At 38.3% G+C, this 25,480-nt stretch overlaps 2 protein-coding genes across 30 annotated transcripts in view; one reads left to right on the plus strand and one right to left on the minus strand.

Moving 5' to 3' along the window:
• The window catches only part of LOC134813591 (synaptotagmin-like protein 5), a 40,353-nt gene extending 23,963 nt beyond the window's left edge, over window positions 1-16,390 (plus strand). For 4 of the 11 annotated variants that reach the window (XM_063821446.1, XM_063821445.1, XM_063821443.1 and 1 more), the window contains exons 5-18: window positions 345-448; window positions 748-1,146; window positions 6,227-6,311; window positions 7,089-7,144; window positions 7,242-7,310; window positions 7,477-7,611; window positions 10,093-10,168; window positions 10,470-10,611; window positions 11,806-11,899; window positions 13,226-13,399; window positions 13,906-14,063; window positions 14,600-14,762; window positions 14,937-15,032; window positions 15,611-15,757. In XM_063821446.1, the coding sequence (XP_063677516.1) occupies window positions 345-448; window positions 748-1,146; window positions 6,227-6,311; window positions 7,089-7,144; window positions 7,242-7,310; window positions 7,477-7,611; window positions 10,093-10,168; window positions 10,470-10,611; window positions 11,806-11,899; window positions 13,226-13,399; window positions 13,906-14,063; window positions 14,600-14,762; window positions 14,937-15,032; window positions 15,611-15,688 (1,829 nt within the window). In that variant the 3' untranslated portion in view covers window positions 15,689-15,757. Of the gene's footprint in view, window positions 1-344; window positions 449-747; window positions 1,147-6,226; window positions 6,312-7,088; window positions 7,145-7,241; window positions 7,311-7,476; window positions 7,612-10,092; window positions 10,169-10,469; window positions 10,612-11,805; window positions 11,900-13,225; window positions 13,400-13,905; window positions 14,064-14,599; window positions 14,763-14,936; window positions 15,033-15,610 lie in introns of all 11 variants that reach the window. The other 7 variants (XM_063821450.1, XM_063821448.1, XM_063821442.1 and 4 more) reach the window with 3 other exon arrangements.
• Window positions 16,391-17,497: 1,107 nt separating this feature from the next.
• The window catches only part of LOC134812127 (androglobin-like), a 77,060-nt gene continuing 69,077 nt past the window's right edge, over window positions 17,498-25,480 (minus strand). For 8 of the 19 annotated variants that reach the window (XM_063819340.1, XM_063819336.1, XM_063819337.1 and 5 more), the window contains 18 exons: window positions 25,206-25,355; window positions 24,839-25,037; window positions 24,057-24,235; window positions 23,612-23,850; window positions 23,295-23,454; window positions 22,556-23,109; window positions 22,235-22,388; window positions 21,932-22,119; window positions 21,750-21,831; window positions 21,485-21,608; window positions 20,099-20,190; window positions 19,881-19,989; window positions 19,398-19,574; window positions 19,111-19,208; window positions 18,807-18,956; window positions 18,543-18,725; window positions 18,030-18,140; window positions 17,498-17,888 (listed from right to left, as the gene is read on the minus strand). In XM_063819340.1, coding sequence (XP_063675410.1) covers window positions 17,703-17,888; window positions 18,030-18,140; window positions 18,543-18,725; window positions 18,807-18,956; window positions 19,111-19,208; window positions 19,398-19,574; window positions 19,881-19,989; window positions 20,099-20,190; window positions 21,485-21,608; window positions 21,750-21,831; window positions 21,932-22,119; window positions 22,235-22,388; window positions 22,556-23,109; window positions 23,295-23,454; window positions 23,612-23,850; window positions 24,057-24,235; window positions 24,839-25,037; window positions 25,206-25,355 — 3,135 coding nt within the window. In that variant the 3' untranslated portion in view covers window positions 17,498-17,702. Of the gene's footprint in view, window positions 17,889-18,029; window positions 18,141-18,542; window positions 18,726-18,806; window positions 18,957-19,110; window positions 19,209-19,397; window positions 19,581-19,880; window positions 19,990-20,098; window positions 20,191-21,358; window positions 21,609-21,749; window positions 21,832-21,931; window positions 22,120-22,234; window positions 22,389-22,555; window positions 23,110-23,294; window positions 23,455-23,611; window positions 23,851-24,056; window positions 24,236-24,838; window positions 25,038-25,205; window positions 25,356-25,480 lie in introns of all 19 variants that reach the window. The other 11 variants (XM_063819338.1, XM_063819331.1, XM_063819327.1 and 8 more) reach the window with 4 other exon arrangements.

Below are 25,480 nucleotides of genomic sequence, written 5' to 3' on the forward strand. Positions count from 1 at the left end.
TCTTCTTTTGTGTAAAAAGTTTTAATTTTTATGAGTCCTACAATAGACTGTGATATATTTAGCATATGAATAATGATCTTATTTGCTGAGCACATGGCTTTGTTATATAATATAGCTGATCCTGAGAAGTTCCCAACACACACAGAACATTGTTCCATTGTATACATATTTTACAATACTATAATACACGTACACTGGAGTACAGTGTACACTGGTGTACAATGTACCCACTCGTACACTGGTGTACCCACTCGTGCACTGGTGCACCTACTCGTACACTGGTAGCTGGTGCACCTACTCGTACACTGGTGTACCTACTAGTTCTTACGAGGATGTTGTTTCAGGGAAGCAGACCAGTCCTTCCCTGCTGGATCTAGTAAAGAACGAGGATATAAACCCACCGGATTCGATAGAAGCAGACGGTCCACTCTCATCCCATAACACTCAGGTACTTATATTTACCTTGTTTAGAGCCAGCTGGAGAAGCGGAACACATATTTTCTGTCACGTGATAGCTAGTTCGGCATTTCACTGGGCAGTTGAACATTCTCGTCTTTTGCGAGCTAATCAAATTGCAGAAACACTGCGGCTGGCACTGCCATTGTAAGTTCTACTGTCACTAGCCAGAGCACATGCGTCTGCTTTACTTAGCTAACCGATTATGTTGTATATCTTCCTAATTTTACTACGAAAAACTGGCCAATTTATAAGTGTTGGTATGAACCTCTATCACGAGGAGATAACCAGTTTCAGTCGGAGAGCCCCGTGTCACCTGACTTTGGGAACCCCGATCTTCAACCGTCCACCCCTCCCGCAACCAAGCTGCCTGAACCGAAGCATAAGCTGCCTGAACCGAAGTCCAAGCTGCCTGAACCGAAGTCCAAGCTGCCTGAACCGAAGTCGAGCCACGTTACTCCAGAGCCAAACCACGTGACTCCCGAGCCTGTCCACATGGCGAACCACGTGACATCACCCAATCGTGTGACTGAACAACCTAATCACGTGATCCAGCCAGTGGTACATCATGTGACCCAGCACGAGACACCAGCTCCGGTACCACCAGTACCTCCGGCGGTGGTTCAGCGTGCTCCGGTGGAGAACAACATCCCCGTGATAAACCACATCCCCCAGAGCAGCCCTCCCAAGGTAGCGATGTTGTCAGCTATATAATTATAGCTCAAGTGTCGTGTGATTCGTGTCCGCTGATCGTATCTCGTGCTAGTCTCGTTTGCTACACTGTTGCTACAATTGTAATACAAGCTAGTGCCATTGCTATAACGCTATACGATCCATGTCTTCTTATAACCTGATAACTTAATTATTTTGATCTCGTACTTTCTCTCTCACCATTACTTCTAGAATTGTAATACAAGATGTGACCTGATTAAGTGATCTCATCCTTGCTATACTCTCTACTTCGTTAATGAGATAATTACGGCAATTTGACCTCATTATCCCAATCCGAAATTGCTTGTTTTGAGGCTGTAAGATGTGGGAACTAAGAAATCGGGTGATCAGGTGAACTCAGAGAAAATAAATTGCTTGTTTCAGAGAGAGTTCTGGAGGGGTAATGAGAGTGTTTAGACCGTGTTCTGACCATTCTGAAGAAGAGCCGCCAACTGTAACTCACTCACCAACTGACCATCTGTTTATTCCTTTTTCTCGATCGATTAATTTTTTTTGTATGATTAACTAATAGGTTATTAAGTAATTATAAGAAATTGACAATCATTAATGGGTAATCGGGGACCAGTAACTTAAAACTGTAACAAAATGAACAAAGACGTCTCCAAAAGGTATCAAACTGAAAAGCACAAACAGTTTTTCGATTGGATATCGAAATTGACAAAAACTCACTTAATTTGCATGTTTATCGAACAAAATTAAGTTGAAATTAGTAGAAATTGTTTGAGTACTCAAAGCAAAGTTATACTGTTTAAATCAAAGTTTGCTTTATTCGTTGTCGAGTATTTTAAACTCATGTCAGTTACACTTACAGTGATTGATAATCTACAACTTTTTTATTGTAGCATTGAAGTTTCGCGTGGACCTTAATTTGTGCCATTGCTTAAGTTAGCTGAGAAGTTGAGTCCTATGCAACTTTATAGCAACCCTTTCAACTAGATATTACCATAATTTAACCAATTTTGTGACATTTTGTGATGATCTGTTGTAAAGCTATCGATTGCCAAAAGTACTTGGATAGAAAGAAACTGGATTGCCCTTATATAACCTAATAAAGCAATAATAAAATATAAACAATTAATTCTGTTATCGACCAACCGGTAAAGAAAGAACCCTTCCGTCAGTAGCGTATAAACTTTCCTGACTTGATTATTTATCAATTTGTATAATCACTGTCCAAAAACGTTTTTAATTACTTAACCTTAAACTTTTCTTCTACTACGATCATTTATTATCGGGATCATTTATTTAGTAAGTACCTGACTAAACTTAATGTAGTCCGTTTCCGGCTGGGAACAGTACCGATTTTTCGCTTTTCTGATCAATATGTTTGATTGTGACGTCAAGGAAAACAAGAAAACATTCAGAACAACCACTTCTAATAATAAAGCAACGTCGACATTTAAATATTTCACTGAAACATCATTATTACGAAACATTTAAACTCCAATATTTCATTATCATAAGAATGACCTGTTTTCCCTTTCGCAAAATGTGAATAATAATCATGACTATAAATAACATGAAAAGTATGAGATTTCTATATAATACATGTGATTATTTTCTTCTACTAATAGTAATCCGGTAACATTACGGTTCACACTCAAAGCTTTGTCTCTGCTCGCTGCAAGTGCCATGGGCTGTGCCTGGAGTCCAATTAATTCACCTTTCCTCATCTCGGCAACATCCAGCGAGCAATTATGGCTGCTGGTAAGTTATAGAGTTATAAATATCTCCGGGATTTCGACGCGGGATCATATTATCACTCAGCCCGGCCCGCTGTTAGATAAACATCTCAAGGTGATATCATCCCGCCCCGGAAATTTGTATAAACCCGGCCCGCTTTTTAGTCGTAACTGATGTTTATCATTCAATTCTCCGACTTACAATAATCAATGATACTGCTGATTAGAACTCGATAATAGTAGAACAGTTAGACGCGCGATCACGTGGGCGCGTCACGTGCGTACCACGTGCCACCAATAGCATACGCCGAGTCTATACCACGTGACACGAAAGCGCACCACGTGATATGAAACATCGTAACCGTCCACTTCTTTTACACGCAAATTCCTGGGAACGTTGCCAAAGCAGCTAATTCTTGGAATTTCTCCAACGCGTGGCGTGAGAAGTTGGCGACTAGCCATCTACCCTTGTCCGTGCCCTAAAAATAGTATTGTTTTGCTTGCTCTCCTTCCAGCTCTTGTTCCTGCTAACGTTCAAGCTATTGCTCCACTATGACAGATCGGTTTGACATTCAGATTGATTAAAAAATATTTTATCACTCTCTTCTAAAGTATAAATCCCTTGTCGAAATCGCCGGAGATAATTATAATCCATAAACACTTCACGCTCAGGGCTAAATAAATGTAATCCCTCAGCTGGCGCTTCGGGATTACATATTAACACAAAACTCGTGCGCTGCGCGCACTCGTATGTGTTTATCAGATCATCCCGCTAGCGCGGGATGATCTGTTATATAAACCCTTTGCGTGGCGGGTTTATGTTATTATAACCCAATAGTGCTCGTTTTTATACGATCACAATTGGTTTATATTATATAGAATTTATAAATTATAAAAGGCTTACACACTTTAATTTCTCCGATAATTCCCGGCTAAACTTAAATAACCACTTATGGAATGTTACAGACATCTATTGTTCTCATATTCCTAGTCAGTTCAATGCATCCAGGGACGGACGTACTGTACATTGGACACACATGATTATTCAATATTCATAGTATCCGTCCATCGTCTGACAAAAAGCACCGATTAAAAAGGTCCATGTCTGGTGTTAGACATATTGCTAAGTGGCGCAATGGATGTCGAATACATTCATCAGACAAATGGATTGAATCCTTTGAACTGACAGTTTACACATTGGATCCAATGAACACCAGAACCGCGAGCATGTTTTAAGCAATAGTGTCTACTGAGAACTGACTCAATTGAAAGTTAATATCATCTTTCTTGGTAGTTTAACTTTCTTTGTTTTTTAATTCAGTGTGTGAAATCCAGAACACCATCGATCCCTCTGCTCTCATTTCACGTCTCATTTTATTCAGTACATCACGAACTGAACTTTTTCTTGATTAATTAAACGTTCATATATTTGTCGTAAAACTACTGAGAACCAATCAGGACAGCTCATTTCTCCTGCACGTGCGTGTACAAACTGCACGTGCGCGTACACATTGCACGTGCACTTTCATCTCAGCACACTCTAATATAAACGATTATAAGGTCATACAGAAAATCAATTTTAAGATGGGCCAGGTGTCCTCGTAGTTGATCAACTTCAGTTTTGCATGTACACAGTACACCATAATAGACACGGTATACACAACATACCTTACATTCCACATACATTGCACACACACACAATCACCCAGCCTTACCCATGTGCTTTATAATCAGCGCTGATCCAGACTAGCTACAAGCCACTTGCTTGTACATTGTACAATGCATGATTTGCTGTGGATTAGCAAAATACTTGTACACTTGGAGTTTATGTAATAAGCATTCTCCTCATCACCACGTGACCTGAGTAGCTACCTAAGTCACGTGACCTGGGTAGCTGCTTACCCTGGTAGCATACTTACCTTGTTGAATATACAATACAGATTGCGGAGCTGTTATATTGGGTCTTTAGTCTGTGAGGAGAGAGAAGGCTCGAGCTAAGGAGTAAGGACCCTCTCTCTCTCTAGATATAACCCTATATTACAGTATGACTCCCTGTTATAACCCTGTCAAGTGATGTTATATTGTTATATCACGGAATGTACGTAATTCTATAATTACCTCCGCACGCGATACAAACGTCGAGATGTGAAGATAAAGCAGTGGCATTAACCTGTACAGTGTACCGCGCATCATTGGTATGTGGGCTATTCCTGGAATGGTTGATGCTATTGTGGGGTCTTGCGTAAGAGTGACGTCACGATAACATGCAGAGTGACGTCACTTCAACATAAAGTGTGACGTCAGGACTCAGGTTTATAGCATAAAGAATGGCAAGTCTGTAGGCAAACAGCTATTCAAACCCACCTTTCATACCAAGCATACCACGTGGTATTGGTATGCTTGGTATTTTAGAAATAGTCTGGGGGGTCTTGCGTAAGAATGACGAATAGATTACACGCGGGGTGACGTCACCATAACATAAAGTGTGACGTCAGAGTTGAGATTAAGGTCTGTAGGCGAACACCTGGCCGAGTAAACTCGTGTGTGTTCTATTAAACTGTTAACTTCTTCTGATCAATAATAAACTGTGGCCTGCTGGCTATTTATTTTGTGACTGGAATGAGTCGAACAAATGATGCTCCCGATGGCCATTCTTCGTGCTATTTAAGCTTAAAATGGTCACGTTCTAAAAGAAATCTTTTAAAATTCGCTGTAGGTATGGCGCCTGAGAATGGTTCAGACGTCTAATTTCAATCGATTAAAATCGCTGATAGCTGATATATGTGATTTATATTATATCTGCTTTGAAGCTAAATCTACGAGTGCTGCGATCAAAGTAAAGAGATTTATTTTTCTATTTAATTACGTACAAAAGTAGTTTAAAATGGATGTGCGGTTGAATGTATGTTAATTAAGTATTCAACTGAGGAGCATAGACTCCAACTTTTTACTTTGCCGTGTGATTTTGTTTTGCTAAGCTTTTTAATTTTAAGCCGATTATTTAATATTCGACCGCATTCATCAATAGTTATGATGCTTTGTTCGAAATCAATCATCCTTTTAATTACCAGTAATTGTAATATCAATTTCACATGGCGCCATGCATCTTTATTTTATTTACGTATATTTTCTTAGTTTTCATATGTTCTTTTATAATAAAAATCAATGTGGCATGATTTACAATATTTTCTGTGCCTTCGATTATTCTCCAAAGCGACGGTACAAAATACTGATCCTTAAACAACAAATTAATTGATATAGTAATTAGTATGGATCAATCTCGAAATCATCAATTAATTAGTTCATCAATTATCCTATCAATTATATCATTAATTAATTATCTCATTATCCCGCAGGAACCAACCCCTCACACCTCGGACCAGACAGGAAGGAACTTGAAAGCGCCCCACATACGGGATATCAAGGGGCAGAGTTTATCAGGTGTGTTGTACCGTCCTTTGCAGCATGTTTTTAGTTTCGCTTTCACTTTACAGTGTGTTTTTAAGCGTTACTTACAGCATGTTTTTACTTTCACTTTTAAATTGAGGTTTTTTTTTTCGTCTCTCAGGTGTGTTTTTTGCATGTCTCAAATTTCATTTTCACTCTAAGGTACTAGGCTATTACTTACACTAAGGCCCTCATCCTCGAAGTGCTAAATTTCAAGAGTTGATAATAATTGGTCAATGTAGTTGTACTATTGCAGAAAGTACCTCATACAAATTTCAAGATAACAAATTCCGTATACAATTCAAATTATTTTTCATGAGGTTCAAATACAAGTCCATATCATACCTCTCAGTTACTAAATTGTAAATTTGTTGCCTCGTTCTATATACTCGTCTCTTACTCTTAATAATGGCACATGTGCTCTGTACAGATAAGTTTATGATGTGTCTTCACAATTGTTCATTTCATTCACTCACTTGTTCGTTCGTCACTGCAGTTCTTCTTGGTTATTGTTGCACGCTCTATAAGCATGGTTTCACTTAGGTTTGAGAGACTTTTGCACGAAATGGCCACATCTACCGTATATGCGAACCCATCGATAAGTATGTCTACACCACATCACAAATTTTTTTGATTACATAATTTCTTTAAAAAGTTGTTTTTATGCCGACTAAAATTTGTAGGAACGCCCTCTTGGTTCAATGTGGATGCGTGTTCTTGTGTATGTACAATGTAACTGTGTATATTATCTTATTATAATATCCTGTTCAGCAGATAGTGGTTTCATTAACGATGATCAGACTAAGGAAGATTCAGGGATCCTCGAGGTTTGAACGATTACTTTCTCTTTCACTTTCATTTTCACTTTCAGTCGGAGCTTCATTTGCTATCAATTCCTCATTTTAAACTTTTCTTACTCTTTAGTTGGTAAGTGAGGATGACGACACAGACTCAACACAGTTTCACAGATACCTCATGGCGCGTAGTGTAGCGGTAAGTGCGACCTGTGATCCTCTTTATCTTTCTAAATATAGCGTTTTTTATTTTCAGGGGAATTTTGAACACATTTTTCAAAAATGTAACTTTTTTAATGTTCTTCATGAACTTTATGCATGTTTAATAATTATAAATTCATAGGTTTAAAACTTGTTTAACTCAGCCGGACGAATTAGCGCCCCAAGCAGACACCCCACCCTCAACCCCACACGTGGAGAAGAGAGCTAAACCCCCGGACACCCCCAACAGAAACCACGAACCCCGAAACGACTCCCATTCTTCTCACAGTCACCACCAGGTTTAGTTACTTACAATTGGGTACTTAAGAGGCATTATGAGCGTTGTTTTAATGAATTCGTTCCACAACTTTATATTGTTACTGACACTGTAACTGACCAATTATTGACACGTAAGATGGTATGACAACATGCAATAAGATCATTTCTTATGACAAAAGTTCCAGAACTTTCTAACAATTGGTCTCTTGAGAAGCAGAGCATCCCACAGTCTCGCACTATGAGACAATAAGTGTAAGGGTCGCCTTTTAGGACGCTGGTTTTATTTGTTAGTGCAAGTACGAGTATACAATTATCGGTGATAGAAGTTTAAGTCCATAATATACTTAGAATGATCTTATAATCACAGCTGGTCAGAATTTAATGTGTGGTACATAATAGGAATGTTGTTGTTTGATACCATGGTTGAAATGAGGCTGGCTAATCTTTAACTATTCGAATTTAAAAGATGAAAACTTCGACAAAATTCTCGTTAATATAATGTTTTGTTAAAAATAGGCCTCAGTTATGTTACCCCTGTCCTTATTGTTGGTCGTTATTCTGAAATGAAATTAAACCATATTAGCGACAAGAGAAACGCCATTAAATATCAAAGCTTTGTTAGCTCTGACAATTATATATCTGGCCATTATTCTGCACTCTGCTTTTGTCAAAAAAATTTTGAACAGTGAGAAAAATTTGTTTTACAAAAAACATAGTGGCAGCGTTCTTTACGAGACCTTCTACAAAGGCTTTTTTATAAACGTCCCTAAAATATCTGGAGCCTTAGTTTAACTTATATGACTACAAATTGTAAAGCTCTGAAGACTGAATAATAATTCGCATCACAATTCGTTTTATTTCGGACAATTTGTTTTGAACTCTGTCTGCTCCAACCTCATATGTAACATGTGGCTGTCCTGTGGCACTTGCGGCACTAATATGTGGCACTTGCAGCACTTATATGTGGCACTTGCGGCACTATTATATGTAATATGCGGCACTTGCACAATTAAGTGAGACACATTTGTGGCATTGTTATTTGGTATTAGACTATACACTAGTACCATAATATGCAGTATATATTAAAGTCACTTTTGTGACCTAAACTACTGTTGAGCTCTATCATGCAATAAGAGCTCAACTTCTAAAACTATTAACAGCGTGGAAAAAGTATGAGATGCTTTTGTAGATATTCAAAACCTATTACGCAATTAAATTGGTAATTAAGGGCATACAGAAGGTATTCTGCAGACACAATTTCACCCCCAAACGATTTTAAGAATTTTAAGTCATCTGAACATATGAACTTATTCCGAAACGTATCCATGTTTCTTCTTATAAGTTTAATCGCTAAAGATATAGTCACAAAAATTAATGCTCGTTGCATTAATTAAGAGCAAAGGAAGATCAAGAAATACTTCAGCAAAATACAAACTTTCAGTTTCACAAACTAGTGGACAAATTTCAAAAGTAGACACAGCATCGATCACTAGTTAGTAGTTATACGATTACAACAACTATATCTCAATTAGCAAGTGCCAAATATTACTTATTATGATAATGCCTCAAGTGCCACATGTTAGTGCCGCAAGTGCTACATGTTACATATCATGATAGTGCCGCAAGTGCCACATGTTAGTGCCGCAAGTGCCGCTTGTTAGTGCCGCAAGTGCCATAGCGCCGCATTTACGTAATAAGGTCGGCTCCAGAAGGATCGCCAATACATCGCTACTAAGCCTGGTTAACATATGATTTAAGTGGCATATCTTATGCTAGTGCATCTTGGTCACGGAATTCAATGTCCTACAACGACTGTTGTCATACTGTGTTTTTGGGTAGGCCGTCTATACGGCGTATGATACGACGTATTATGCTCATTTGTTAAGTATTGTACTCATTTGTTAAGTATTATGCTCATTTGTTAAGTATTATGCTCATTTGTCAAGTATTATGCTCATTTGTTAAGTTTTATGCTCATTTGTTAAGTATTATGCTCATTTGTTTAGTATTATGCTCATTTGTTTAGTATTATGCTCATCTGTTGTGTTTTTATTTTAAGATCGACTGTTGGTACTAATAAAAGACTTGAATGAATGCAAGAATAAAGACTCGAAACTTTCTAGTTTAACAAGTATAAACGGCCCAAACGATTATTATCAGCTTCTGAATTTCCGTGACGTTATGCTATTATGGCCACAAGTGAGACCTGAACAAACTCAGTGACAAACTCAATGACAAACTCAGTGACGAACTCAGTGACAAACTCAGTGCCGAACTCAGTGACAAAGTCAATGACAAACTCAGTGACGAACTCAGTGACGAACTCAATGACAAACTCAGTGACAAAGTCAATGACAAACTCAGTGACGAACTCAGTGACGAACTCAATGACAAACTCAGTGACGAACTCAATGACAAACTCAGTGACGAACTCAGTGACAAACTCAGTGACTGATTTAGTAACTCAGCTGTCCTTATTCTCACATTACTCATTGTCTCAGGAGCACGAGCCGAGTATGTCCGCTGGAGCGTCGTCAAGTAACATTTCCTGTGAGAGTATCTCCCCCTCCCCCACCAGTAAGTAATCTCCCCTCCCCCACCAGTAAGTAATCTCCCCTTCCCCACCAGTAAGTCATCTCCCCCTCCCCCACCAGTAAGTCATCTCCCCCTCCCCCACCAGTAAGTAATCTCCTCTTCCCCTACCAGTAAGCCATCTCCCACTCCCCTCCAGTAAGCCATCTCAGATAACGTTAATTAACGTTAATTAACCTAATTGACCGAGGCTGCACGATTTAATCAAACCGAATGTTACTTAGTTCAAGGATCGTTATTTTTTAAAAGTTCGTTAATTTTATTAATTATGACAACCCATTTTCAGTGATAAAAGCGAACACGAAAGACAGAACAATATTTGGAGAACTGTCGATAGGTCTCGTTTTCAACGACCAAGTCAGCACGCTCGATGTTCACATAAACGAAGCTAGGAATCTCACCGGCGTCGACGGAAATCCTCCTAATTGGTGGGTAATGTGAAACACAAGGAAATATTTTTGTTTTTATCCTTGTATAATGACTCGTTACTTACGTATTGTTTATTTTTTCTTCTGGTAATTTCCTGGCCGTTTTAATCTTTCGTGATCCGCTTCACAAGCTGTGTCCTGTAATTAAAACTGAATGTATGTGTAAGTCATTTTACATAATATGATAATATGTCTGATCACGTGACTACCTTCTATCTATAGACATACTCGGTAATTATGTAATTATGTAATTATCCACTTATCGTTATACTATTGTCGTAATTCCGGAATAATTAACTTATTATAGTCATACTGGTCAGGGGGTTCCTGAATGATAAATCGCTGAATTGAATTTTTCAACTTAACTGTGTTATGATATGAGCGCTTGAGTAGACTGACTACTCCGCAAGCGTTACCCAGACTAGGAATACTTACAATATAATATAGTAAGATAATGTTTCAAACCGAGACTACAACATAACTTGCGCTTGTGAGACATACAAATTCAACATTATCCTTTGATATGGTGACCACTTCCTGTATTCTTCAGGGAGCACCCTTTAGTGAGGTTCCAAACCCTAACATTACAATAATTACACCGAGTGTAAGTAATTAACTAATTGCAACACTGCAACAGTACTTACTGTAACCCTTACACTGACCACGCAAATGGGAGTATAATTACAGATAAACGCTGCGTGTAGCGGCAACTACCTGCCAGTCTCTCAACTAACTGTGTAACGTCTGTAAATGGCCGTGTAGCAGGGAGTTGGCTTGTTTAATGATCCTGGCCAGCATGTCCTAGTTAGGAGATTGGCCACAGGACAGTTAGGATTGTCTATTAAAGGGCTTATTAAGGGCTTGTAGAATGTAGATCTGGTTATTAATCTTCTGGGATGTTGCCATGGAATATGAATTATATTCGTCTTTATGCAATTAAAGATGGCTCATTGGTTGAGTCACTTTGCATTGAACTATTGAAGTGACTGAAAAGCAAAAAATCACAAATACAAGAGAACCTCTTAGCACAGTAATATTGTTCACAAAGTAAACTTGACTAATATAGTCTAAAGATGTAGGTCCCTCTTACTTACTGATATTCAAACAAATCTATAACAAGACCCTAACTTTGTTACTTTTTACTGAATGAAGCATTACTTATGAGACCAGAGTCCTGACATTATTTTATTTCAGCTATGTGAAAACGTATCTGTTACCGGACAGAAGTAAGACTGCTAAACGGAAAACAAAAACGAAGAAAAGAGCAACTAATCCCGTGTTTAACGAGGTAGGCAACTTATTTCTCCTTATTATATTAGTATATATTATAATTAGTATATATGTTACAGTGCATCACACTTCGTATCACATGGCACTTCATATTTCTCTAAACGGAACTTTTAAGTGTTAAAGTTGTACTTGCTGCTGAAATTCCTTCTTTTATTTTTATTGTTCTTTATTAACAATAGCTTGAGTTAATGTAACAAATAACTTGAGTTAATGTAACAAAAAGAATATTTAAACGAACACATCATCAAAGCGCATAACATTATTTTCTTTTGAATACTATAGCTAGCTAAGACTTACCCGTCCCACGGCAAGGATTCCACTGTTGACTGTTGCAGTTATTAACAATAGCTTATGACTTCGTTACTGTAGCAAAAATAATGAATGAACGCTCCAACATAACATTATTGTCTTTTGAATACCAGCTAGCTAAATAACTTTATAACATTCCACTGTCGCAGTTTGAAAGGTGGAAAAGTATGAACCTGCTCAGTCGAAACTGGCATCATGATCAATTAGACCACCAATTAAACCACTTACTGTTGGCCGATTAAAAAACTTTTCTTATTCTGCTTAGTCAGACCAGTCCAATACCTCTAACTGGTTTTTTGATTAAGTGATTCGTAAATTAACGCTAACGAGCCCACGGAATTTTCAAAATATTTAATAGATTGAAATATATTAATGGATTTGTAGTCGCTAGAGTATATTCTTGCGAAAATAAATAAAAATAAGTAATTCTATATAACACAAGTTGTCGATCAGTTCATAAATATCATCCTCCAGGCTCCACTTTCCCTAACTTTCCCTAAGTTTGGCTGATTAAATTAGAAATATGAGTTATACCGAGCAGACAATGTCTAAATCTTCGATTAACTCTGCCTGCCCAGACGTTCTCACTGATGAGTCTGTTAAATCTGTTGCATTCCCACGGAATGTAAGGAATTCGATACTCAACAGCAGACAGGATATCTGTGAAAGCAGACTCCGCGCCGGTCGCGGTCATTGCCTTAGAGGAATTTACCAAGTTGCAATTAGGACATAAATTTGAACAAGATTCGTATTTTAGAGTCACCGACTTCCGGATTTCCAATTCAAACAACGGTCGGTGTACTTTTGGTAACCAAAGTCGGACAAAAGTCGTGTTACACCTGTTGAAATGTGGCTGTTTTCAGCCTAACAGTGTCTGTTGGTTATTTCCAGCTAAATACTTCACACTGAGTATTTACACACATAGCACAGCATTAACAGAAATCAACCTGCCAGTCCTAAAGAACAAACTTATGTTGAAGTACATTACTACTACATCTTATTAAACTCTCCCCAGATATTCCAATACAAAGCGCCCTCAATGGAAGATCTGTGTAGCATGACACTTTGGTTAACAGTGTGGGACACGAGGCAGCTAGGGCACAACATGTTCCTGGGAGAGGTGCGGATACAACTAGATAGTATCCAGATCACAACACTAACCCCCACCTGGTGGCAACTCAAGCACCTGGTCAGAACCATACTTATGTTATTTTATGAGGGATATTTTCTTTTGTTTGTCATAAATATGTGTAAAATGCAAGATTTTGATGCGGTTTTGAATAAGTTAAGAACAATGCATCACCATTTTGTGATATCGATATGTTCACTATTCATCTTGTAAGATAGCAAGTTGAGTGATAGTCATCAATCACACATTGACAATCTGTCAAATCATGCATCATCTCTCGATAATAGGCTCTAATATACAGTCATTGTGACATGCACTGTATAATTACTGTTAACGAAGCGGCTGATCAGGCACTGGCTATTGAATGTACACCATTTATCAGCGGTTAATGAGCCTTTTTGTATTGTCAATATACTGACTCATGACGATCTCCATTCACGGTATTCATTAGGAATGCTGTCATCCACATATTACCCCGACCTATGAGGTCATCTTTTATGAGGAGCTTACTTGCTATCATTTAAATTTCCTATCGCGAATTGAAGTTCAAATCGGAACTGTTTCAGGAAGATTCCCATTTCCGGGGTTCCATTCTCTTGGGACTAATGTACTGTCCATCACCGGATGACAAGAAAAAGAAGAAAACATGCCTGAAACTCAAAGTAGTGGAGGCAAGAGATTTACCTCTGATGGACAATAACCGCACTAACCCTTATGCTGCACTGTGAGTATGCTCAGCGATCCTATACTTAATTACTATTTTCTCGTTCTAGGCATATGATACACGATGTAGTTGTGGTCGTTGACTTGTGGCAAGGTATATTGGTCGCACTTAGGCGATCGAGTAAATTTTACGTAACGCGCAATAACTAATTTATGTTAAAATTTAGAGCCATCTACTGTTTTCGATAACATCAATGCATAGTGTACTGTACGTGCGCTGCGCGCGTTCTATCAATGAGGGCTATTGTTAGCCAAAATTGAGAGAAATTGTAGACATACAGAACGTAAAGATCTGTCTACAATGTCTAACATTTTCATTTCACTTGATGACTTAAGAAAAACACGCTGGAGCCTCGTGATCGTTTATTGAATTAGTTCCTCGGACGTCAATGAATAGGTAGGTAGGTATACTGTATAGGTCAGACTAGTACCATAACGTCAGCTCTAATCATGAGTTATCATGAGTTGTCTGGAATTTCAGATTATTTATAATAAAAAATCAAAATTACAATTTGTCTAATAGTTTTATTCCAATAGGTATTTGATACCAAAGACCGAGTCCAAAGACCACAAGTATAAACTGCAGATGAAGAAAAATACTGTTAATCCGAAATGGAATGCCGAAGTGAACTTCAATTGCTTGGATTCAGCCGAAATTGATGATAACGGAATAGAGATTCAGATGCTTCATTTAGGAAAGGTATGGCTATAGCCTAACCTATATAATTTATAAGATCTTATTTAAATCTTAAAATTTAGGATTCTATTGTATGTTAATCAAATGACCGCTAATACAAAATATCGATTATGAAGTGATACAATTTGTCCTTTATTCGCTGAACAGTGAACAAGTTGATAATATCATTGTTCTAAGGTTGAAAAGCAGAAGCAATGTGTTCTGATAGGTGTGGTCAGACTCTGTCAACACAAGATCAACATCAATTCAGCTCTAGATGGACGAGGCATCGAGGTAACACACCAATACACCACTAACCATTTTACATTGTGCTAGTCAAAATTCTGCAGCCTAGGATGTATCTTCTAGATTGCATTCAGCTTTACACTATTAGATTTTTCATTTGCCTCATAACTACATTAGAATTGGACGATGTGAAATGAAAATAGACGTCCCCGCAATTTCATATGACTTAAGACAGCTAGAAGATCTCAACCATATATGTTTTAAATACTTAGGTCATGAAAGTATAAGTCAGACATTTTAAGTCATTGAACAGCGTTAGATATTCGATACTATAAAGCTACATTCATGCTTAATTTGCTCATTGATTGTGAGACAGCTTGAATATACATGGATCATGATCAGTTACGGTTAGTTATATAATACAGTTATAAGTATACGTCTTATATGTAATGTATAGTATACACCAAAATAGACGTCATATTCAAGATGTCTATTCAAGCTGTCTCACAATCAATGAGCATGAATGTAGCTTTATAGTATCGGATATCTAACGCTGTTCAATGACTTAAACTGTTAAAATGTCTGACTATTTTCATGGCCTAAATATCTAACAAAAGACCCACCAGGTTTTACATTGGAAAGAAGCGCTCTCAAAGCCAGGAGTTTGGGTCGAAAAATGGCATAATCTACGGAGTTGGGAATGAAATTAGTGGGTATTTTCAAAATACCCACATTCTCTACAACAATTCGCCACTTCCAGGAGAAGAACTAGGAAATAGTTGCGCTCCTCAGTGACTAAACTAATTTTGTAAATTGTACCTGTAATTACGGAGATGACGCGAGTGTTTTGCAGAAGTTTAGGAGTATTTAACCGCAAATTTTTAATTTTATTTATAACGTAGTACATTGTTGAGTTTTGAGCGCATTTTGAACATTTTGAACACACACACTGTGAAGATGATACCTTGGGCTATCCACTGAGTTCCTGACCAAGTTAATACCTTTCGGGTAACAATGGTTATGCATTTCGATATAATGGTTGTAATGGCTGTGATACTAATAGGTGTAATGGTTGACATGGTTGTATTCTGTTGATATTTTTGGTCGTGTTGTTTTATTAACAAACGATTCTTACGAGTATCTTCTTGCCTATTGTTTATTTGCTGCTCTTTTATCCTTTTGGGGTTCTGACACTTTGTGAATGTGTTCTTGGGTGCACTAATTTTTACCTCATTAGTCATTACGTTTTTAAAGCCAGGTCTAGCCTGCACTAAAAATCTAACCCCAACAAGGGGTACTTAAAACACACATCGGACTTAGCACTTTTACCGAGGAGGGGGGTTCTCAACACTTTTTTACACCATACATAACAAAAAGGCAAAAGCGTAGTGTAAAAAAGTAGGTAGGAAAAATAATAGGAAAATAAGATTTTTAGAAGACAATTTAAAAGTGTAATTAATAGTGTAAAAAAGTGTAAAAAAGTGTACCTTTTTTACTACACTTTTTACTACACCATACACCAAACAAAACCAAAAGTGTAGTGAAATAAAGTGTAAAAAAGTGTAGTGAACCCCCCCCCCCCCTCCCCTCCCCCTTTACCATCCCTGGCCTTTGGCTTCCTGCAATTGACCAGTATGAGTAACTTTGTAACCATGGGGTTGTCTGAAAAACCGGGCTATCAAATATTTTAAAATTCGATGGTAAAAATTCGTGAGGTAAAATGTTGAGGGGTAAAACGCTTTAAATACCCCAAATGCTGGTATGCGGTCAAGTTAAAGTTAAAGTCTGGTTGGTTCCTAGATTTGACAAATGTTTATGTTTTTAGAGTTAATGCGAATTGTTTCATATAATTCATATTCTCACCTGTAAATATCAATATTCGTGATAAAAATGCAAAAACATGCTGGTTCTGAGAACCGATATCTTTGTAATCTTTATACTTAGTCGTATTTTCATCTAGGATAAAATATTGCTAACTTCTACGTCATCCTAAGCTAACTTGACATCGGTTAAATCGCTGTAAGCCTATGTCGAATCTCGTTTCAAAGATTATGTTCTACTATATTCAAGTTGGTCAAGCTACAAAATTTTAATTAAAATTCATCAAAAATTAAATTATGACTTTATTTAATCTAAAAATTTCGCCAATTATTCACAATATAGCATATATAGGCCAAATTTAACTTTTTAACTTTTTTATCTAAACAAGCACGTTCTGACCATTTGCAATGGGAGTCCTATTAAAATGAAAAATTTCAATTAATTCGAAGGACTTTCAAGTTTTGAGTATTATTTAATTTTTTGAACGGCACTTTACTGTTCCTCGGTTTTGGTCGATGATCGGGATATATTTGTTATTTTGCCCGAATTTTTGATGTTTTCTGTTTAGTTATTACGTGGATTTATGACGGACAGATTATAGTATATTGTAGTGTAAATATAATTTTTATCCTTAAACATCGAACAGCTTAATTGACTTTTTCATCAACCGCCCAAAACAGTTAAAACGCATATTTTGAGCCAATAACAAAAAGTTGACTAACATCTCTAAATCTGAATTCTCTCGATCATAATAATAAATAGTTCCTCTTAATTCTTTTAGCTTTTAATAAAATTCGAAAGCAGAAATTCAAGTCACATGCAAAACTTCCACTGCACTCATCCTAATTGAAATAACTTAGCTGTCTCATTTATTATCTAAACTCAAACACAGTCTCATCATTTCTTCCCTTTCTTTGCACCCTTTGGACTCTTCGGTTTCTTGGCGGATGGTGGTTTGGGTGAGGGTGTGGTAACCTGTTCTGGTTCCATGGCAGCTATCCTGGCTGCTTCCTCCGCTAACTGTTTCTGTCGCAGTGTGTCTCTCAGTGAGAACATTTCCTCCCTCAGCGAGTCTACCTCCACCTGGCATAAGAACTCATTTAACACCCGTCCAAATCAGAGGCTAACTCTTCTGAACGGAGCTAACAGAAAATATCCTTAAATATCAAATTAAATGTCCAACCCAGGAAATAGCTAATAAACTGCTCCCAGTCTCTGACTAACCTGCATGTTCTCAGCTGTTAGAAGTAGTTGCTCCTTCAAATCATTTCTATGAGCTCTATTTTCCATTCGACCGTCCAGAACATTTTTTCTTCCGTCGTGGAACTCTTCCACCTGTAAAGAAGACACGTAAGAAGAGTAAAATCATCCGAATATTTTTCAGTGTTTCCTATTGCACAGATCAGGTACAAAGTAACTGTTTGCGTCAGTTTAGATTAGATCTGAAAAGCAATTAAATCATTTAATAAAAATGTTCGCTATTGATTGACAAGTCGGTACTCGGTGACGTTTTGCGGGGTACTGCAACTTTATAATTGTAAGAAACAAAAAGTCGACTCTGCCCACTATATGACTCAAAAACGTCAAAAATCCTTTGTAAGCTTTGTGTGTCGGCAGATCGATTTTTTCAGACGGATTTCCCTGTACTACTAAGAATACAAATTATGATATTATTATTGGGCAATAGCGCTCTTTTTCTAATAGCGCTCTTTTTCCACACATTAATTTAGGTGATACCTTCTCACGATGTTCATCAAGGTGTCGGAGATTTTCTTCGTCGTCAAACAAGAGGACATCATCATAGTCACCCTTGACGTACGGCTGGAAAGGAGGTGGAATCTGGTAGAATTTGGGAGAAGGTGGTCTCATTTCCGACACGGAGAAGGTTACAGTTCCCGAATGTTCATCCTTGGTGGCCTCCTGCAAAATTAGCGTTCAGGTTGCTGTAGTGGGTTATACAATAATGGTAAGATTTTAGAATAGCAAGATGGCAGAACTTACAGCTTCAGCACCGTCTCCTATGCTAAGTCTTTCCTCCACTTTCGGTTTCTCCTCTACTTTCTCCTCACCCTCCTTTTCTGCTTTCTCCTTCGCTTCCTTTTCAGCTTCCTCTGCTTTTCGGGCAAGATATTTTTCTCTCAATGCTTTAGCCTGAATATTTGATACATCATGAAACAATGTTACAAAGCGAAAAGGAACAAGATCTCAAAAATGAACACTCCTAAACTGCAATCCGTCAATATCGTGATGTTTGATCATAGTCACAGTAGTTCGGCTGGTTAGGTTTTGAAAAGCTGAAACCCACCTTAGCAGCTCGCCCTGGCTGGAGCTCCTCCCATGTTGCTTTGATACTCTTTATTTCATCTTCTCTTTGTGTATCTCGTTTCAGTGTCACCTCTTCGCCTGATGAGATGTTTAAAATACAATTTCTCTTGCAGAATTGTGATTTGTGAGTTGTCGTTCAAATGTCAAACGGTAAAAATAAAATTATTGGAACTGTGCAGTTGCACTGTGCAGTGATGTTGTCAGAATTTCAGATGGGAATTACTTCTGCACATTGCCAAATGAGTTGAAAATATAAAATATTCCTACCCGCATCTGCGCAGACTCTCAACAGCCAATAAGGTTTTGATTCATCGAAAGCTGGCGAAGGCGCCTTTTGTCCCGGTTTGGCAGCATTCTTAGGATTCGACTTCTCTTCCCTTGCTCCTCTTTTCTTGTTGGGAGTTGAGGGTTTCTCTTCTGCGATGCTGCCTGACGTCGGTCTATCTGAGACTAGGTAATGAAATATCAAGGAATTGATATTTTATGGCCTGCTTGTGGGTATATGCGCTATAGTCGCTAATCGAACTTTCTCATATTCGAGATCTGCTGTAGAAATTTTTTACCTCTGGGTTGCGTACCAACCACCGATAACAAATTGCAGGTATGTCGTCAGACTCAAACAACACAATCAAATCAGAGCAAATATTTTTCGTGTCAGAATTAGAACAACATGTGGGACTTCACTCTTCAGTGCCAGAAAAAGAGTAAGATGAGAACAAAGTAATATGTGTATTAAGGCTGAAAGAAAACCTGCATCAGAATCTTTTGGCAATATCTGATCTAGAATACTCTGCCATGGTGATTCGTTGTTGTTCCAGGAATCTCTTAACACAGTGGCTTGCACTATGTAACGGTGACTCTAAAAGCATCAGATTAAAAGAAATTGTTGTATATATTTTGTTGCATAACTAATTCGACCCATCATCTTCTAAAATTTTTGATAATTCAGATTATATCAATCCTTGTACCTTCTTGCGAGGGGCAGCGTCCGGGTCCGCCGCGACGGGGGTTTTAGTCCTACCCGGAGACTTAGTGCCACTCTTTGCACCTACGGAACGACCTGTCACTCTGTTAGTATTTGCGAACTAAATTGTTCAGAAAATACGATGAACTATTTAAGACATAATCAAATATTTCAAGTTAATTAATCACTAACTCAGTTTTGTCAAAGAACTGATTTCGCTTTTAATAACACTGAGGGTACGTAGAATTAAGAAAAAGTGCAATAAAAAGGACCAGCGTACAAAACATCAAAACTAGGATTAACTTGAAGGGAGCATGGGAGTACAAAAATGAAACCTTAGAGGGAGGTTTCTAGTTTAATCCCCCCTCTAAGATGACCAACCTCTCTTGAATCTTGATATCAGCGGGTTAATGATTAATTTAACAAGGTTTTATGCACTGAATAGGAACGATATATCAACATAAATGAGCAATTAGTTGGCTAATAAAAACCACCAAAAGAAAGCCTGTTACACACGAAACGATTCAAAATGACGGACCAGCTAAGACGGCTTCAAAATAACGGACCAGCAAAAACGGATGCCAGTTTAAAATATCAGCACTATAGCTAATAGCTATATAATCATAGGCTATAATCTATATACCTTACAAGACATATTTATAACGTACGAAATGCGACGGTTTTCCCGAAATTTCGCCATATTCTCGGACCGCCAAAATTTCGGTCGTCGTAATAGAATCCGTCGCATTATTTTTAGCTCATTCCAATAATTGTGGCTTCATCGATTCATTTTGTTCTTGAAAAGTTAGTGATATGATGGTGGGACAAATAAACACAATATTCCATGATGAATTTAATGTCAAGTAATACGCTTATCCGAGAATCTTACTCCTTGGAGTACACTGGAGAACAGCGAGAAACTGAAAGAGTCGAGCCGGACCCCTTAAGTATAGAGGAAGATGAAGAAATCGATTTATAAGTTTCATTTTGTTTCAACATGATTTTACCGATTTTTAGAAAATTTTGAATTTCCTTTGTGTCAGAAAACAAAATGATGAAAAATACCCTTATTTTCTGTGACGTCCGAAATGTGACGGTTTTTGTTCAATTTCGCCATATTTTCGGACCGCCAAAATTTCGGTCGTCGCAAATTGGTCCGCCACAAAAAAGTCTTGTAAGGTAGTGTATATAGCAATATAGCTCCATGTAACACGTATCAGCAGCAGCAACAGTACATCAGCCGACTAATTAGCACACAGTTAACCTATAATGTCCTTAGTAGTTGAGTTAGTACGGGGAAGAAGGGAGGAGGTGATGGCGGTGGTGGTGGCCGGGGGCAAGGTGGTGCTAAGAGTGGTACTCTTAGCACCCTTCTCAGGTGGGACCTCACGTGTTTTTTGGGGCGTTCTCCTTCCTTTAGAGGAGCTGTCCTCGTCCGTGTAGAATGTGAGGCAGGGCACGACGATGTGTCCGATTCCTTCTTGTTTGAATAGCTGGTCTTCTCCATCGAATATCTGTAATAATTAATTCCTTGCTTAGGATCCCTCTTGTCAAAACAACATCTTTTTAACGGGTAATACAATGTGCTATTCCATCTTGTTCAGCACTCAGCAGTGCTACATTAGAGTTTGATAGAAACAGCATAGAAAACAAACCTCGACTCTGAAGTTGACATCTGACTTAGAAGTGCTAACTTGAACCGTCGCTGGAGTATCTGCTAAAACATTAACTGCGTACCTAGGAACAATAACGTGAGAAAATCCAGTTTGTGTAATCAGACTCGCATCTTTACTTCACTTTACCGACAATATGGAAATCAGGATTGAACACGACTTACCTGAACATGATATTGTGTCTCTCTGGTGTGTAGTATTCCTTGATATCGTTAGTCTCCACACCGGATGAAGCAATGTCCCTGACTGGGGTGAGGAGTTCAGGAGAGTTACCGACCATTCTCAGTCGGTACTTGCCTCCTGCCAGTGCACCTTCCAATGTCTTACCCTCACACAGGAACGTGTATCCAATCTGTGGAACGGATGTTAAAATTGTCGAAAATAGTGATTAAATAAGCAGGAGTAAATCATTTTATTTGTAGGCTAAGAATTTACATATTGATTCGTACAAGTCTGTAATAAATAACCTTGTTGGGTTTAAACAGGTAAGGTTTAGGCCGGTTACAGATGGTTGGGATTTCTTTTCCGGTGTCGTTGTCAATAATCCGGAGCAGAAGTCCAGATACTCCAGCAGTAACTGAGACTGTAACCATAGCTTCTCTGGTGGCCGTGAACGTTTCCCTAAAACAATATATATATATATAGGTAAAGTTTGAAAAAACTTATAACAGTTTTGCTCAAAACTACAATTAAAAATTTGCTTCCAATCATTGTATAACAACATTTATAATAGGTAAAAAACGAAAACATGAACAAGACACCAGAGACTATAAGATAAATTAATGTACCTGAATAATAAGAACCAGTTTCTCGCAGGAATATCCCCATGGTTACCATGATGATCAACATAATATGCGCACTTTTCCATGTCTTCTTTGAAAGAATATTGATCAAGTAAGTCTGGTTTTAAAGTAAACATTTTCTTGAGGATATTCAGTCCATGCTGTAATTCATCACCCTCAAGTTTTCCCCAGCTGTCTTGGAGCGCTCCTTTTGTCGACAGATTCACTTTTGTACCCTTCTGAACAGCACGGGTTCTCTTCCGGACGTGGTGTCCTTTAAAATGCTTCTGAATCGTTTTAGCCGCTTTCTCATCTTTTTCAGTAAATTTCTTTTCTTCTTCTTCCTTTTCTCCCGGTGTATCGAACACCTCAGACGGTTCCATCTGCTTTTTAAAGGGAACAGGATCTGTTTCGAAGATGCCGAACAGGTTTTCACCATTACCAATCTTGTATGCTCTGACTACAGTTGTGGAGAAGGTGGTCCAGGCCTCTCGGTGTTGGGACGTGATCTGATCTCCCAGTGTTTTTTCCAGCATGTGGAACAAGGACTCGAAAAAAGCCTGTGTAAGATTCGATTAGAATTATTACACAAAAATAAAACCGTCTTCGATATGGACAATTATTTGAGATCAACGGTTCTTCAAGAACCGTAATAAATTGGGTTACAATACGGAAAGATAATCAGCCGTTTACATACAAGAATTGTGGCCGTAATTCTCAGAATACTACCGCAGTTCAGTCAAACCTTGATGTCGGGGAAAACTAGGTCCTTATCTCTGCCCTTATCAGCACATGCTATCTCCTGAACAGTCTTGCCCACATCTTCCGGATCCCCAAAGTTCTCCACACTCTCACCTACCATCTTCATCAACCTCAGTGCCGCTGCTTGGTACCTCAAACTCTCCCTGTTATTACAAAGGAGGTGAAATTCCTTTACGTAAGATCAGTAGAATGGACTTATTGGGATGTTATCAGAGCATATTTAGTCGTTATTTTCAGTTTTAGGAACAAATCCTTCATTCTGTTTTTTATACGCTTATAAGAAAAATCTTCTTTACAGACCTGTTGACATGGTTCACAAAAGACTCCGTGTCTGCAATAACGAAGGGAGTATTGCTCACAAAGTCAGCATGCCAGGCGTAGGGGGCGGCCACAGAAAGGCGCAAAGTATGCAGTCCGGCGGGTAAGGTCAGCCGACATGTCTTTGTGGCGGTCGTTTCCATGGTGGAAATAACCTCTAGTGTGGCTCTGATTTCGTTCCACATGTAGTTTGATAGTTCGAGTCTTCCTGGCACTACAATCTGATGGGATGATGACGAAAATTATAATAGGATTCTTGGAAATGAACCACTAAGTAAACACTATCAATGTCATAGTTATCCTTACATAAATTGTCATTAAATCAGCATCGCAATCACAATGTAACAATTTCCTAGTAGAATTGATATAAAATCATTATCACATAAACATTGAAATCAAGGGGTTTAAATAAAATTAAAGTTAGTACCGTGTGATCGCTTTCAGGGTTAGAATTCTGTTCAACAACCTCAGCAGCACTGTAGCCCAGTTTATTATCTGACGTGAAGACTGGTCCGAGGGTTGGGTTGATTATTATGGGAGCATCGTGCCAGTGTGAGAGAGACGTGAAACTCACCAGAACTTCTATTGGATCTGTACTGTCAAGACCTGGCATCTTGTTAAGGAATATTGCTTTCTCTTCAAGATTATTTTTAATTGAAACTTTTTTGGTTGACATGCTTAATTCTTCGCAGATGACCGTATCTCTGCTAACCATCTCTGGTTATCTCTGCTAACCATCTCTGGTTATCTCTGCTAACCATCTCGCGATTAAATTTATTTATTTATTGCCTTATGCTCCATATTTATATTGGACTTTTAACTTAATTTCTGGCCTGTGTGAGTGGTGAGGGCTCAAAACATGCCGTATTTATTTTCTGTTTACTAAATTCGGTACACGCGATAAGATTATTCATAGTTTACAACAAATTAGATTTGATCACCTGTGCAGATGATAGGTTATGATTGGTACCACCCGCATTGATATCGATAAAGCACTCCTGAACTCAATCCCAGCTAGCTTAGAAGTACCAGCGCAGCCGACCGGACCATGTGGTTAATTGGACAAACTGTGTTGCTAAGCAACAGCCACACTTTGCGCTCAAAATTGACCAAAATGTATAATGCGCGTTCCGAATATTACGTTTTGCCAAATGCGCAATGCGCGCATAGTTATTTGTTAAATATAAACAAATTTTGCCAAAAGGATACAAATGATAAGAGGAGGTTGTATCTCTCCAGGCTGCCCTTGAAGTAGGGAGTGGTTGTGTTGAGGGACTGATCCAGTTGCAGGAATGGGTGAGGGAGCTGGTATCCCCCTCAAATGAGTTGCACTGGTAACAGCACCGCTCTGCCCGGCGGCTGTCCTGCGGCCTCCGGTCGGTACTATCATGGACGAGGGTGACACATTCTGAAATCACAATAGGATAAGTAGCAGTAAAACAAAATGTCTGAGCCCTTGAGAAAAATAAACTTTGTTGAAAAGCACTTTATGATTTATATCATTCACAAATCTACAAAAGAAAAACTCCAAGCAATAACAAGGTACAAAAAAACCTTGAAGAAGACCATTTCCTACCCTCATGTCTGAGACGGAGCGATGACAGGAGTAACTATTGGCTTTGTGGAACACGTAGAGTTTCGAAAAGGATCCGAAGAACTGGTTGAATTCAATCCAGAAAGAGACAAGAGGTGAAACTGCTGGAATTTCCTCTTCTTCGGCCAGCTCCTGAAAAAAAGTTCATAACCGCACACATTTTAATGAATATAATAACTAAACTGCAAATAACCGTGCTCTGATCAACCGCAAACCGAGATTTACATCCTTTCACCCACATTTCCTGGAAGCATTAA

Source organism: Bolinopsis microptera, chromosome 3, assembly GCF_026151205.1.
Source record: "Bolinopsis microptera isolate Bmic1 chromosome 3, MBARI_Bmic_1.0, whole genome shotgun sequence".
NCBI lineage: Eukaryota > Metazoa > Ctenophora > Tentaculata > Lobata > Bolinopsidae > Bolinopsis > Bolinopsis microptera.